This window comes from Lynx rufus, unplaced genomic scaffold, assembly GCF_022079265.1.
Source record: "Lynx rufus isolate CCGP_SWC_20201006 ecotype Redwood Valley unplaced genomic scaffold, mLynRuf1.p SCAF_4, whole genome shotgun sequence".
Classification (NCBI taxonomy): Eukaryota; Metazoa; Chordata; class Mammalia; order Carnivora; family Felidae; genus Lynx; species Lynx rufus.
Genome location: NW_025814856.1, coordinates 151,775,210 through 151,790,599, shown reverse-complemented (window position 1 = coordinate 151,790,599; position 15,390 = coordinate 151,775,210). Strand labels below are relative to the sequence as shown.

Genomic DNA, 15,390 nt, shown 5'->3' with positions numbered 1-15,390 from the left:
TAGTAAAATAGTTAAGTATTTTAACTATTACTAATAACAAATCACTTGGAAGTAACTTCTAAAAAATTTTTTTAGCGTTTTAATTCACTTTTTGAGAGGCAGAGAGAGGGCACAAGCAGAGGGGCAGAGAGAGAGGAAGGCACAGAATCTGAAGCAGGCTCCATTCTTTTTGATCTGACGCGTAGCACAGAGCCCAAAGCAGGGCTCGCACCACGAGCCGTGAGATAATGACATGAGCCAACATCGGCCACTTAACTGACTGAGCCAACCAGGCACCCAGGAAATAACTTCTAAAAACCATACTTAATTTAGTTGAACCTTAGGAAGGTAATAAACTTACCAGGATTGAAGTAATCAAAAAAATTACACAGAAATCCAGATTCAACTAAATAACAAATATAAACTAAATTAAATAGAAATTTAACAGAAAATAATAGAATTGGGGATAAAGGCTTGCTTTTGTATAAATATAAGAAATACCTATAACATATATAAAACTCTCCATTAGGTATATGAGTATCATATACCTAAATAGATAAAACGGCAAAAAACATTTGAGAGGAAGAAAAAAATATATAGCCCACCATCAGAAATTGTCCATCCTTTTTAGTGATAAAAAAATTAAGGGGCACCAGCATGGCTCAGTCCATTAAGTGTCTGACTTTGGCTCAGGTGATTATCTCAGTTAATAGGTTCAAGCCCCTCTTCCGGCTCTCTGCTGTCAGCACAGAACCTGCTTTAGATCCTCTGTCCCTCTCTTTCTCTGCCCCTCCCCTGCTTGCACTCCCTCCCTCTTTCTCTCTCAAAAATAAACATTAAAAATAAAAATTAAGGCCTCATTGGCTCAGTCAGTAGGGACTGCAACTCTTAATTTCGGAATCACATGAGTTTAAGCCCCACATTGGGTATGGATCGCACTTTAAATAAATAAATAAATAAATAAATAAATAAATAAATAAATACTCAGTCAATAAGGCAGGCCTCTTAATGTAAACAGCAAAATTTTTAACTATAAAAAGCAAATCCTGGAGTGCCTGGGAGGCTCAGTTGGTTAAGCATCAACTTCAGCTCAGGTCACGATCTCACGGTTCATGAGTTCGAGCCCCACATCAGGCTCTCTGCCGTCAGTGAAGAGCCTGCTTCAGATCCTCTGTCCCCGCCCCCCTCTTTCTCTGCCCCTCTCCCACTCATGCTCTCTCTCTCAAAAATAAATAAAACATTAAAAAAGCAAATCCTAGTATTTGGCAAAGTGGTAGTGAAAACTTTCATTTGTGAAAGATTTATTTTATACTTATTAGATGCTTTCCATGTAAAAGGAATTTTAAATTCATCTGTTATTGGCACTACTTAATGCATACTATAATTGTCAAGATTACTTGCAAACTAAAATCTGAAGTCATGGGGCACCTGGCTATTTAATTATCAGTCAATGAAAATGTCGGGACAGAGGCTTACAGGGTTCTAACCTATGTTTTCTCTGGGAGCAATGGTTCAATATTCGCCAATTCAGTGTTCACTGTCAATTTATAAAACCAGTAATGACAATCAACTGCAAAACCATGTCTGAAATTATATTCTTTTTTTAAATGTTTATTTATGTATTTTGAAAGAAAGAGAGAGAACAAGTGGGAGAGGGGCAGAGAGAGAGCGGGAGAGAGAGAATCCCAAGCAGGCTCTGCACTGTCAGCACATAGCCCGGCATGGGGCTCGAACTCACGAACTGAGATCATGACCTGAGCCAAAACCAAGAGTTGGACACTTAACTGACTGAGCCACCAAGGCACCTCTGGAATTATATTCTTAAAATAAACAAAAAACAACAAAAGTAACTAAAGGTGTTTGTTACAGCAAAGTAAAAACTTGGATATAATGTACAGAAAGTTCATACAGAGAGGGGGAAAGGACACAAAACTGTCAGCTGAATGTAACTATACAAACAGGTATACACAAGGAAGAAAGACAAGAACACAAAGTAAAAACTTAAATAGTTCTACTGCAGATGCATGTTGTCTTTCAAATAGCTTTGACATTATTTTTGATACTCTATTAACAAATAAAAATTTGATAAGCTGATAATGAACGTCTTCAAACAAAACAAAATCAGTCAATCGTATCAGATGATCAGTTAAGAAGATACAAGAATAGAGGCTCAAAGATGTGGGACAAGTAATATATTAGAGGAAGGACACAGAAAAGGAGTTCCCAAAGGACTACTAGCCATTTTACAAGCATGTGCCTAAAAACCTCCCTAGTTCCCAAGACCGGGCAAGAAAAATGTCCATCCTGAGAGGACAGAGCACAGGTCTAGGCTCAATCTCAACCTCTGCACCCAGAAAGTCGCATACTGCCGGGAGAGGAAGGTATCAGTAAGGTCCAAACTAGTTCCCTTTGCTACAATCAGAGTTATCTAAACTCACAAGCTCTTCAAAGTTTGAATTTTTTTTCTGAAGCAGAGTGAAGTATAAACCTATAGGTGAAGGAAGCATCTTTCATGAAAAATGGAGCAGTGCCTCATTAAAATGCAGATTCTGACTCAGCGGCCTGGAGTGGGGCCTGAGATTCTGCTCTAACAAGCTCCCAGGAGTGCTGCTGCTGAGGCTGGACCACGCTTGGAGTAGCAAAGTCACAGAGCATATGTAATAAGCTGGCAGACTGCTGGTACAGACATGCTTCCTTTGGCCAGTACAGCGTATTAAAAACCAGAGAATCTGGCAAACCGGGACCCACATGCTGACATGGTGAAAACTAGCAGTGCACGTGCTTCCCGGTCCGCCAGATCCTCCTCCTCCTCCTCCCTCTCCCAACCTTTTTGTCTTACATCTGGCTTCATTCACTTACTTCACCTGCCTAACTCCTTTAGCCTAGATGATTAAGCTTATCGACTACTTCTATCTAAATATGTCGAATTCTGTAATGCTGTTAAAATGTACATCAAGTTGATTCCCCCATTAAGGAAGAATTCATTTTGATTCTAGTACTTACAGTGAAGGGCTGTCTGGACAGCCAGAAGATAGAAGAAAATAGAAGGGAATTACAAAAAGAGAAACAGGAGAATAAAGAAAAACGTCCAGCTCACTCTAGGTCAACGATGCCTTTCTTATGGCAATGTAAACCAAGGCGCTACTGAAATTGAGAAATTAGTCGCATCCTATAAAGCCTAGTTCTTAAAACACCAAATGAATGAAACAAGAAATAATCATAAGTGAACAGAAGCAAAGCAGAGGTTCTCATCCTAGTTTAAACAACTGGACTTTCTACCACCCTACATCTAGCTCCAGAGCTGCAGGATTCACATGGTTCTTAAAAAGCGCTTTCAGGGGCGCCTGGGTGGCAGTTAATAGTCAGTTAAGCTAACAGGTAATAGTTAAGTGTCTAACTCTTAGTTTCGGCTCAGGTCATGATCTCACGGTTTGTAAGTTTGCGCCCCATTTTGGGCTCTGTGCTGGTAGTGAGGAGTGTGCTTGGGATTTTCTCTCTCTCTCTAGGTCTCTGCCCCTCCCACTCTCTCTCTCTCTCAAAATAAACTTAAAAAAAAAAAAGGTACTTTCACCCACATCTTACATTCTCAGTTAAGCCTCGTAACAACCCACTGCACAAACTAAAAAACTCAACAGAAGTTTTGTGACATGCCCAAGGTGATTTAGCTAACTAGCTAAATCACAGAGATGAGAATCAGAGGTCTTCTGACCCAAATCCACTGCTGTCTTCACCAAAAAGAAACAACATGCAACAGAACCACTGGAAACTTTCTACACTAGCAGGTCAAAATCCACCTCGAATTTCCTCTCATTTTTCTTTTCTTTTCTTTTTTTTTAATGTTTTATTTATTTTTGACAGAGAGAGAGAGACAGAGCATGAGCGGGGGAGGGTCAGAGAGAGAGGGAGACACAGAATCCGAAGCAGGCTCCAGGCTCTGAGCCATCAGCACAGAGCCCGATGCGGGGCTCAAACTCACAGACTGCGAGATCATGACCTGAGCCGAAGTCGGACACTCAACCGACTGAGCCACCCAGGCGCCCCTTTCTCTCATTTTTCAAGTGAGCAACACATAGGATCTGGGGGTCTCTGCTTTATGGATTTAATCTATATATGAAAGACAAGGCAAACTACCAGATAAACTCATTTCAACTCAAGTCTTATTGTTATACTTCTGCATCTGTGATATATTCAAGCATCTAGTTAAATTTCTTCTACGAAGTGCTATGAAGTGCAGCCTTCTGTATACCTGGTAACATAGCTCAGCGAGTTGAGGAGATTCTCTCACTGCCACTGGACCTGTTCTCCCTTCAGTTCCTTTCTCCAAGATGTTTAAAATGGCATGAAGGCATGTTCGAGGGCAACCTAAGACTCCTACGTGAAACCAAAAAGAAATTCAACTTTTAAATTTCTGCATTAAGACATTAAAATACCTTTAGAAAAGTTAAATTCCATAAACATATGTTCTACTGTAAACACCCTTTCAAATACTGACAACAAAAATTAATAAATGCTAATTTTCCAAGGCTTAATTTGTCCAGACTTGGTCTAAGTCCTAAAGATTGACCTACCACATGACCTCTCACTTTCAGTGAATTATCCCATGAGTCCAGAACTCAATGAATGATCACTTAGCTAAACAAATACGACAAGAAAGAAATGTGTGTGTGTCTTACGGCTGTACCTGGGTCCTGTAGGTTTGTGGTACTGACAGGCTTCTTCAATTCAAAGCCCAACAGGTAGAGAGCAAGATTGGGTGGATTGCGCTCCAGAGAGGTTATGAGAAGATTCAAGATGTGGATTCTTGTTTCCTGACGGATTCCAGCTAGTTTCTTCTCAAGTTCTGATCCTTCATGTGGAAACCCACAAAACAAAATTACAAAACAAAACAAAAATCAACATAAGCCACATTTAAATATATATAGCTTGCATTCCAAACCTCCATGTTTTTCTTCAAGGCTCCTAGGGGCGCCTGCATGGCTCAGTCGGTTAAGCGTCCGACTTCAGCTCAGGTCATAATCTCACAGTTCGTGAGCCTGAGCCCTGCATTGGGCTCTGTGCTGACAGCTCAGAGCCTGGAGCCTGCTTTGGATTCTGTTTCTCCCTCTCTCTCTCTGCCCCTCACCCACTCACACTCTGTCTCTGTCTCTCTCTCAAAAATATACAAACATTTAAAAAACTAAAAGAAAGAAAGAAAGACATACCCTCTTCTAGACGTACAAATTCTTCTGTGTCTTCACTATCCAAACATTCCACAAATCCAGCCATCAACTTCTGACTTACACTCTGGAGTCATATAAAGATTTGTTAAAAGACAAATTCATAAAGTTCTTTAATAATGCGAGAGAAACTATGATAAATGTGATATACATTCACAAACATTTGTCTCTAAAGAAAAAAGGCAAATCTCTAAAGTATTTAGGTTTCAGTTACACTTTTAATAGGAAACTCAGTTCCTGAAATAGTAGTAAGTTAGCTCTCTATAGAAATAATTGAAGAAACAAAATCTTCTTTAAATGTTTATTTATTGTGAGGGAGAGAGAGAGAGTGCAAGCAAAAGTGGGGGGGGGGAGAGAGAGAGAGAGAGAGAGAGAGAGAGGGGGAGAGAGAGAGAGAGAGAGAGAGAGATCGAGGGAGGGAGAGAGAGAGAATCCCAACACAGGGCTCGATGTCACAGGCGTGAGATCATGACCTGAGCTAAAATCAAGAGTCAGATGCTTAACCAACTGAGCCACTCAGGTGCCCCAAGAAACAAAATTTTTAACACTTTCTCGGTTTCAAAACTTGCTTCCCCAATTTTCTTTCCCAAAGAATTAAATCAGTTTTTATTTTTATTTTTTTTTAATTTTTTTTTCAATGTTTTTATTTACTTTTGAAGGAGAGAGAGACAGAGCATGAGCAGGGGAGGAGCAGAGAGAGAGGGAGACATAGAATTTGAAGCAGGCTCCAGGCTCTAAGCCATCAGCACAGAGCCTGATGTGGGGCTCAAACCCACGAACTGTGAGATCATGACCTGAGCCGAAGTCAGACGCTCAACTGACCGAGCCACCCAGGCGCCCCTCAAATCAGTTTTTTAAAAAAAAAATACATTAAATTGCCATCTCATGACCTCTTCATTTATATACCCAATGGTATGGGATCTTAACTAAAATAAAATATAAAATTCTCATCTTCTCTCTTTACAAATGTTTTGCCTGTCACCAGTTTTATGTTTCTGGGCTGAGAGATTAGATACTACTTAATCTCCTCGAGGAATATAGCAGGATGTTAAAACTGGTCATAATAATTCATACTTAAATGTATATGAGTGAGGGGCACCTTGGCTGACTCGGTTAAGCATGCAACTTCAGCTCAGGTCATGATCTCACGGTTTGTGAATTCGAGCCCCGCATCGGGCTCTGTGCTGATAGCTCACAGCCTAGAGCCTGCTTCGGATTCTGTGTCTCCCTCTCTCTCTGCCCCTCCCCTGCTCATGCTCTGTCTCTGTCAAAAATAAATAAACATTAAAAACATTTTTTTAATATGAGTGAGCTGAGAACCTCACCTACTACATCCCCTATCATGTAGTTTTCAAGAACCTCATCCAAAGGCCAGATTAGACATCAATATTTTACTATGAACAGTGGTTCTCAACCTGGGTGGTACTGACACTCCAGATGGTACTTTGGGAAATATGTGACGCCAGGGGCACCTGGGTAGCTCAGTGGGTTAAGTGCCCAACTCTTGATTTCAGCTCAGGTCACAATCTCGTGGTTTGAGTTCAAGCCCCATACTGGGCTCTGTGCTGACAGAGCAGAGCCTGCTTGGGATTCTCTCTCTCTGCCCCTCCCCTGCTCATACTCTTTCTCAAAATAAAGAAATAAACTCAAAAAAAGACAAAAAGAAATATGTGAGAGGCTTCTGAGTTGTCACAACCAGAGTTTACTACTGACAGACAGTGTTAGGGGACTAGGGATGCTAAGAGTCTTGCAATATGAGCAAGAGTGACACACAAAATGAAGATCTGTCCCATCCAAAATGCCAGAGTAGTCCCTGTTTTAAAACACTGTGAAGGAGGACACAACAAAATATAACTAGCTAAAAGCAGTGGTTTCTAACATGAAGATACAATGGGACAAGCGCCTATAAAGAGGGAACAAAAGCAGCAGATTCCCCAATAGTAGCTATTCAGCGAGCTATTCGGAATAGAAAGGGACTATAAATTGGATTAAATGAACATCTGAAAACTGTCTATAGTGCAAAGGCCAATGAAGTGACACAAATGTAAGTCACCAGAAAGCCGCAGAAGTAGACAACTCAACAGTGAGAAACACTGAGAATTGCAGAGGCTCCCTCAGATTGTACCCAACTGACAGAGGGAGAAACAACAGATGCAAAATACAAGCAGAAGCTGCACTTACAAACCTCATCACTTCAACTGCTCTATTAGAGGAGCAACAGTCCCGCTACGCCCTCCTGTCCACGTGCGACAGCACAGACAGCACAATCACACACTACAGCCTGCGCACTGTCACTGCGGATGGCGACATCCGCAAACACGAATCACAGCCCAGTTGATGAACAGGTTTCACCGTCATATATAAATCTACTTACTCTCACAGAATTTTCTCATAAACAAGAATATGATTCCTCTAATAGACAACTGTGACTTCCATACGTACTCAGAATGACCCAAAAGAAGTAACAACATGGGGCGTCTGGGTGGCTCGGTCGGTGAAGCATCTGACTTCGGCTCAGGTCGTATCTCACAGTTTGTGAGCTCGAGCCCTGCATCAGGCTCTCTGCTGTCAGCATGGAGCCTGCTTCAGATCCCCTGTCCCCGTCTCTCTCTGTTCCCTCCCTCTCCCTCTCTCTCTCTCTCTTAAAAAATAAACGAACAAAGGGGCACCTGGGTGGCACAGTCGGTTAAGCGTCCGACTTCAGCCAGGTCACGATCTCACGGTCCGTGAGTTCGAGCCCCGCGTCAGGCTCTGGGCTGATGGCTCGGAGCCTGGAGCCTGTTTCCGATTCTGTGTCTCCCTCTCTCTCTGCCCCTCCCCCGTTCATGCTCTGTCTCTCTCTGTCCCAAAAATAAATAAACGTTGAAAAAAAATTAAAAAAAAATATTAAAAAAAAAAAATAAACAAACATTAAGAAATAACAAGAACATCAGTTACCTGGTCATGTGTGAAATCTCCAACCAATTTTATCTGAATATTGGAGTTACAAGAGATACAGCAGAGGATCTTGGCACTCTCAAAAGCCAATTCGGGATTAGTATTGCCATGATATAGGTATCTTTAAAACAAGAAAACATTTGAGGAACAATGTGACACAACTTTTGGCTTTAAAAACACTCTTCTCAACAAAGAACATATAGAATCAGGGTCATAGAGCACTCGGGTAAATTAGACAATGACTTCCATTCTAACTAGATACAGTCTATTATGGGTTGAACTGCATTCCTCCAAAATTCAATCGCCGATATCTGAACCCAAAGTGAACTTTTGGAAACAGGGTCTTTGTAGACACAGTCAGTCAAGTTAACGTGAAGTCATTAGGGAAAACCCTGGTCCAACGACTGCTGTCCTTATTAAAAGGGGGAATTTGGAATAGACACGCACACAAGGAGAACGCCATGTGAAACTGAAGACAGTAATCAGGGTGATGTCTCTGTAAGTCACAAAACAAACAGTGCCAAGCAAGCCACTGGAATCTAGGACATATACAGTGAGAAGTTTGCTCCCTAGCCTTGTCCTCCAAACACCCAGTCTCCCTACAGGAGACAAATAGTACCAAAGTAATGTCATTTTATACTTAGAAATGTTTAGGAACAGAATCCATTAAGGAAGAAGAAAAAGAAATTGTAAAGGTCAGAGAAATTAAAATCAGAGGGGCTAAGGAAGGTAAGAACAAAATGAGCCCCACTTACCCCACTCGCCAAGTAATGAATGAGATCTGATCAGATTTGGAAATCAAAGGTAGAATGCCCACGTGATTTTATTTAGACATTTTTCTACCTACAAATGTAACCTACCTGGCAATATTCACCACATTATCGGCCTTCTTAGTTCTGGGATTGATTCCCTGTAATAGCTGTTCTAAAGGAGAGACTATTAGAGCTAGCTGACTCTCTCTTAGAAGATCCATAAAGAGATTTTCCTTTTGCAGAGTAAGATTGAGAAGGGCAAGGCAGTGCTGCACTGCTTTCTCCAGATGCTTCTTCCCTAGAAAAAATTACAAAGAAAATTAGAAAGTTCTACGTGAATCTTAAAAACACATAGTTCTTAGGAAAACAAGCTAAAGGACAAATTCTGGACTCAAAAAGCCCTCAGAAGGTCACTTACAGCAGCAACTTCATAAAACTGTTCACTCGAGCAATTCACAGTAATTTGGTAACTCAAGATTCTTTGTATGCAATGGCCTCTCGTCATTTTCCCTGATCTCTTCCTTGATTATTTAAAGCAATGGTTCTCGGATGGGGGTGATTTAGGCCCCAGAAGACACCTGGCAAGGTCTGGAGATACTTTTGGTTGTCACAACTGGGAAAGCACTACAGAGATATAGTGGGTAGAGCCTACAAAGCACAGGACGGCCCCCACAACAAAGATTTTTATCTTTGAATGTCAGTGTGAATGGTGCCAAGACCTAGTAAGTAATTTAGAGTGATACATGCTCATTGCAGAAAACGTGCAAATAAAGAAATTGAGAATTTGAACAGGATCACCCATAAACCCACCACATGGCCTCTAGAGCCAAACTGCCTAAATTCAAATCACAGCCCTAAAACTTGCTGCAGATAAAGATGCAAAACCTCTCTCTTGCACAATTTCCTTATTTACAAACTGGAAGTAATAACATCTACCACAAAGGGCTTTTGTACAGATTAAATGTGTTAAATGTGCTCTTAACAGCACCAAGTACATACGAAGCACTCAATAAACCATGATAATTAGCAGTAATAATGATATTAAGTGAAATTTATCAAACACTGTATCAGGCACGATAGTAAGTGCCTTGACAAATACCATATGGACAAGAAACAAAAAGTGCATAAGATTTAAATGTAAGCACATTAGAGACATCAAAGTGAAAGAAAGATGATTATAATTACCTATAAAAGACCATGCAATGAAACACAGTTCTACTGACAGTCTCTGTACCTTACTCTTTCACTTTTAATATACTTTGCTTGTATGACTCACTGAAACCACCACTGTGGATACAGAGAATCTTACAGTGAAAAAGGACTTCAAAAATCATCTCTTTCAAACCTCCATTTATAAAAAAAAGAAAATATCAAAACTGTTTTCAAGACCTTAAGACATTCAGGCACACACCAGGGAAAGGGGCATAGGTATCCAGCTGCTTAACGCCTTCCTCCAGCAAACTAAGAGCAAGCTCCAACGTTGGTGACTCATTCAGAAGATGATACATCAGACTAAATCCTGGTGGTTTGTAGGCTATGATTTCTTCTCCTAAACAGAACATAACACAGTCCAGGAGATGGTCAGTTAGTATTTTTGTCATACCCTTGATTTATATGAAATATATGAGACTTGTAAATTAAATGGCATCTAAACGGGCTACTTTCAATTTAGAGACAATGGCACAAACTGTACACAGTGGTAATTCCCAAAGGGCTGATTTGCTCATAGTAGTTAGTTACCTATGTTAACTCCTTAAAGGATCTATAAGGAGGTGTTCTTTCATTCAGCAAAATTTTACTTTATTTTCTCTTGCTCAGAACAATTAAAATAACGAAGACAATGTAACAAAAAAAGATTATATCCCAACTTAATTCATTAACTTAGAAATAATCTGTATCTTATATATATAAGTTATAAATAGCTTTATCAATAGTTGACAGCATACTTGGAAGTGATAAATTACCTTGTAATTCCACAAACTGGTCTACAAAATCTTCAAGTTGAGGCTCATAATCTCTGAGCAATTTATAAAACACTTCCAAAACAACCTCAGCAACTTCCCACTATAGAAAGAGACAAATATTACAGTAATGATAAAACAGTCCAAGGTGACGGCCTTATTAAGCTTTTCATTCCTCCCACTTTTCTCCAGAACATGACTGAAGTCCCTTCTCCAAAGTGTCAAATATTTCATATTTTCTCTAAAATTCTCAGGTTGTAAAGGGGCCGAGAAATCATCTAACCGCCCTTATATCACAAAGAAAGCTAATGAAGCTCAGAGCATGAATAACTTCCCCAAACCATAAAGCTTGGTAGCAAACATGCTGGAAATTAAGCCCTAGACTTCTATTCCCAGACCAGTATTCTATCTTATATGACTCTAGCCAAACAAGTTAAGAAGACTCAAGGGACGCTTGCCCCTAATGGACCCATTATCTTTTTGTTAAAAATAGTTTTTTAAGGGGCACCTGGGTGGCTCAGTTGGGTAAGTATCCAGCTTTGGCTCGGGTCATGATCTCATGGTCTGTGAGTTCGAGCCCCGTGTCTGGCTCTGTGCTGACAGCTCAGAGCCTGGAGCCCGCTTCTGATTCTGTGTCTCCCTTTTTCTCTGCCCCTCCCCTGCTTGTGCTCTTTCTCTCTCTCTCTCTCAAAAATAAATGTTAAAAAAAATGATTTTTAAAAGCTATGTGACGAGGAAAAATATTTATGCCAAAGGAAAAACATGTATAATAGTATAGGTGGCAAAATTAAAACTTTGTTCTAAAAACAATTCCACTGCAAAGAATTTATTAAGGCTGAGGCTGGTAACTGTAGTTAGGGTGGTTTTTTAAATTATTATTTTAAAATAATTTCCACTACACATAATTTTATCAAGGCTGAGTCTAGGAATTAGGATTATACAGTGATTTTTTTTATTATTATTTTTAAATTATCCACCTATCTATATTTTCCAAAAACTTCAAGATCACTTATTTAAGTAAAAAAGGCTTATTATCACCACATAATGAATGATTTTAGGATTTATAAATATATATATACTAGCTCTATGTCTATGTTATCTCAGTGTAAAGCACTGTTTTTGTGAGAAGCTAATGTTCTAAAATACAGTGACAGAAGTTAAACCTGAAGAAGACTTTCAAGTGAAAAGAATCCATGAAGTTGAGGAAAAATGCCTGAGGGTAAATATGTTGGGGTGGAACTGAAATCAGTGGTAACTAGGGGAAACAGCAGCACTGGAAGGGTCCAGATGCATGAATGAAAAACAGTAACCCCTGGCAAGAACATGGTTGACTCAAGATCTAAACCCTTAGGTCATAATGACCTTTTTAAGAAAAGGCAAATAAGGTACTTGAGACAAGTATGAAAACGTATCAGAGCATTTTGCTGAAGAGGTCACAATTACCAGCATCCATTATTCAGCATCTGAAATGCCTTTTATTAACAAGGCATGGCTGCCGTCATTGTTTTCATCCAATAAGGAAATAGATGTTAAAGAGGTAATTTTAGGACTTAAATGTACACCTCTCCCAGTATTTATTTTAACTATGTGAGAAGCAAAAATCATAAAACAACAGACAAAAAATGAGTTTCAGTTATTTGGGACTAAGTATTAGAAACAAACTGTGTCCAATGAAAGGGTAATAATACGTACACCATGCTACATACAAGTAATGATTATGCAATCAATGAAGAGATGGTTTTCAAAGAATCTTTGATGGCATGAAAAAGTGCTCATGATACTGTATTTAGTGGCCAAAAAGAGATACAAACGAATGTTAACTATCTCAATTTAAGCGCGCGCGCACGTGTGTGTGTGTGTGTGTATATACGTATATATGGATATACGTATATGGATACATGTATATATGAAGAAGGATACGTTATCCTTCCTTTGGCAACAGGATTATGGATAATATAATTTCTTCTTACATTTTTCTATAGTTTCCTAATTGTCCCAAATTAGCACAAACAAAATTATTTTTATAATCACTAATATAACAACAAATAAACCCAACAGGTTCAAAAACAGCAAATTACAAAGTAGAAATGTCCCTACAAGATACATCCAAGCGTATTCTGCGAGGCAATAAACATTATAGACTAAGTGAATTACGTCAGAACCTGAAAGGGTCTCTTACATAGCTTAGTGGTTATGAGCTTGAATCTGGAATCAGAGTCCTAGGTTCAAATCTTGGTTCTGGACCTTAGGCAAGTTCCTTAACCTTGCTAAGCCTCCATCTGTAAAATGGGAATGTTCATAGTACCTGCCTCACAGTAATAACGGAATTACGTAAGACGATATATACAGTAAGTTCAGTTGCGAGTGTGTCGCAACCAGAGGAAATACGTATGTAAATGTCAGTGCTCCCTCAGCCTCCATCCCTGGCAAACATAACTGACAGATCACAATACGTCTTCCTATCATGACAAGGCTCCATAATCCAGAAGTGCTACTAATCAAGAGAAATTGGTGTGCAAGTTTCAACTTATTTCAATCTCTAAACTAAATCACCTCAATAAAGGATGATATGTTTCCAACTGACAAAGGTGTGACATTTTTGGTTCAATTTTGGTCAAAATGTGTTCAGTTAAGGATCTGAGTAACTATGAATTTGTATCAATTGAATTATCGTCACTAAAAAGTCAGTGCTTTGGTTTTAGTGCCCAAATTCATTTTTTTTAATGCACATAAACTAATCAGATCACGGACATCTCTGTGTTAAAACTATGAATTTTACTGATTGCCAAAAGCTAAAATGAATTTACAGCATCTCATACCTTTAATAAGAGAAAAAGCAGCAATAAACGAGTAAGGAGAAAATAGGTTTTCTCTGTATATTACCTTTTCAGCTGCTCTCCGGTAAGCTCTTGTGCGGAATCGGAGAAACACAGAATCTCTGAGGAACTGCAAATAAGGGTCAAAGCCAGGGGGCCTCAGGCCAGCACCTAAATTAGAAGGAAATGAGCTCTCCACCAGGGTACTAATAAGCTGGCAAAAGGCCCGAGTCAACGGGTATTCTTCACACCGGGATTCTATTTCATTTAGTTCAACCTTCCAAAAGAAAAAATAAAGAAATTTAGTAATATGAAACCATCAGCTATAAAGTACACAACATTTTGCAGACATTGACTCACTAGTATTGAGCTAGTCATCATAATTATCATCACACCAAAAGATACGTTATCTCACCATTTTTCATTTAGAGGAAAAGACACCAAAGTATCATATAAATTGAATTAATCAGATGGAAGAATTTCAAATTCCCATGTATTGTTCCCAGGTGTGAATTAAAAATAGAAATCTTCTATGTTTCTTTTTGAAAAAGAGAGGGGGAGTGTAGAGAGAGAAGCAAAGAAACTAAAACAAGTAAATTCTCACTTCAGGTTGACCCAAGTAATCCAATTAAACTGGGTTCAACGCAAACTTTCAGTTTGGGTGGCTGCCGTAGAACATCCTTTCCCAACTCTGAAACCTGAAGTATTTTGCTTCCTCTCAGGAAAAAATGTCATGTCCATTTCAACACTGACCAGACAACACTTCAAATGAAAACATATTAAACTTGAAAATTATAAGGAACCTCACAGGGTATAAGAATACTGTTTGTTAACTTTCATCATGTGAATGTACGAGTAGAGCATTTAAACTCAAAGGAAAACTTTACCTCGATACCAATCGCTTGCCTCTGGCTTGGAACCCTTACGGTCTGCAGTATCTTAAAATAATAAGAATGAGATGTTAGAAGCATTCCCTACTCCTCAATGAAAAGCAGTGACTCTGTAATATAAACAGTCATATTCACACCCACAGGTGTGTGTACCTTATGATGCTAATCAGAGAGGACAATTGAGAAGTCTCTGACGGACTTTCATCAGCAACTGTGCAGGGTTCAGGTAGAAGCTCCAATTATTTGGGCTTCAGAAAACTGATGGTTTCTAAGTGCACATGAGATGTATTTTCGGCAAATTTCCTGAGATATTCCAGGAATGAATCTTAAGAGGATTTATGGGACAAAAATCTCACCAGTGTTCAAGACCAGCCCTACTATTAGCACCAGAAAACCAATAATTAAATTTGTCAAGAACAGGTTTGAACAGGTTTCTTATGTGGGCAAAAGTTTTGAGTTTAAGCTGTTCCGACCTGACCTTGCTAGGAACATAGAGCAGTATATGGTATAGTTAATTACGCTTAATGTCATGTTACTTGACATTCTTACAAGTTGAAAATATACTATCAGGCAGCAGCCTTTAAAAAGAAGTCTTGTTCTAAGGATAGAAATGTCTAAACCCACTCATATTGCATTTTCATTATAAAGGAGCAGTATAAGCACTTAGGACATGAAGTACTGACACACTTCTAAATGCAAAAATGAAGCATTAATACTAAACCAAAAGTGACTCAGCCTCTCGGTACATACCAGCTCCCTTCATTTTGCTCTTGCTAAGTATCATTACATCTTCAGGACACAGGGTAGAAAATAACTAGAATATTCTACTGCTTCGAAAC

General features: G+C 39.3%; 1 protein-coding gene across 1 annotated transcript in view; it reads right to left on the bottom strand.

Annotated features, from left to right (window-relative positions):
* The window catches only part of NUP205 (nucleoporin 205), a 91,079-nt gene that overhangs the window by 38,664 nt on the left and 37,025 nt on the right, over positions 1 to 15,390 (bottom strand). Inside the window, exons 14-22 of the mRNA XM_047096188.1 lie at positions 14,549 to 14,599; positions 13,729 to 13,938; positions 10,849 to 10,948; positions 10,296 to 10,433; positions 8,993 to 9,182; positions 8,133 to 8,253; positions 5,181 to 5,262; positions 4,661 to 4,825; positions 4,226 to 4,350 (exon numbers count right to left, since the gene is read on the bottom strand). Coding sequence (XP_046952144.1) covers positions 4,226 to 4,350; positions 4,661 to 4,825; positions 5,181 to 5,262; positions 8,133 to 8,253; positions 8,993 to 9,182; positions 10,296 to 10,433; positions 10,849 to 10,948; positions 13,729 to 13,938; positions 14,549 to 14,599 — 1,182 coding nt within the window. The remainder of the gene's footprint in view (positions 1 to 4,225; positions 4,351 to 4,660; positions 4,826 to 5,180; positions 5,263 to 8,132; positions 8,254 to 8,992; positions 9,183 to 10,295; positions 10,434 to 10,848; positions 10,949 to 13,728; positions 13,939 to 14,548; positions 14,600 to 15,390) is intronic.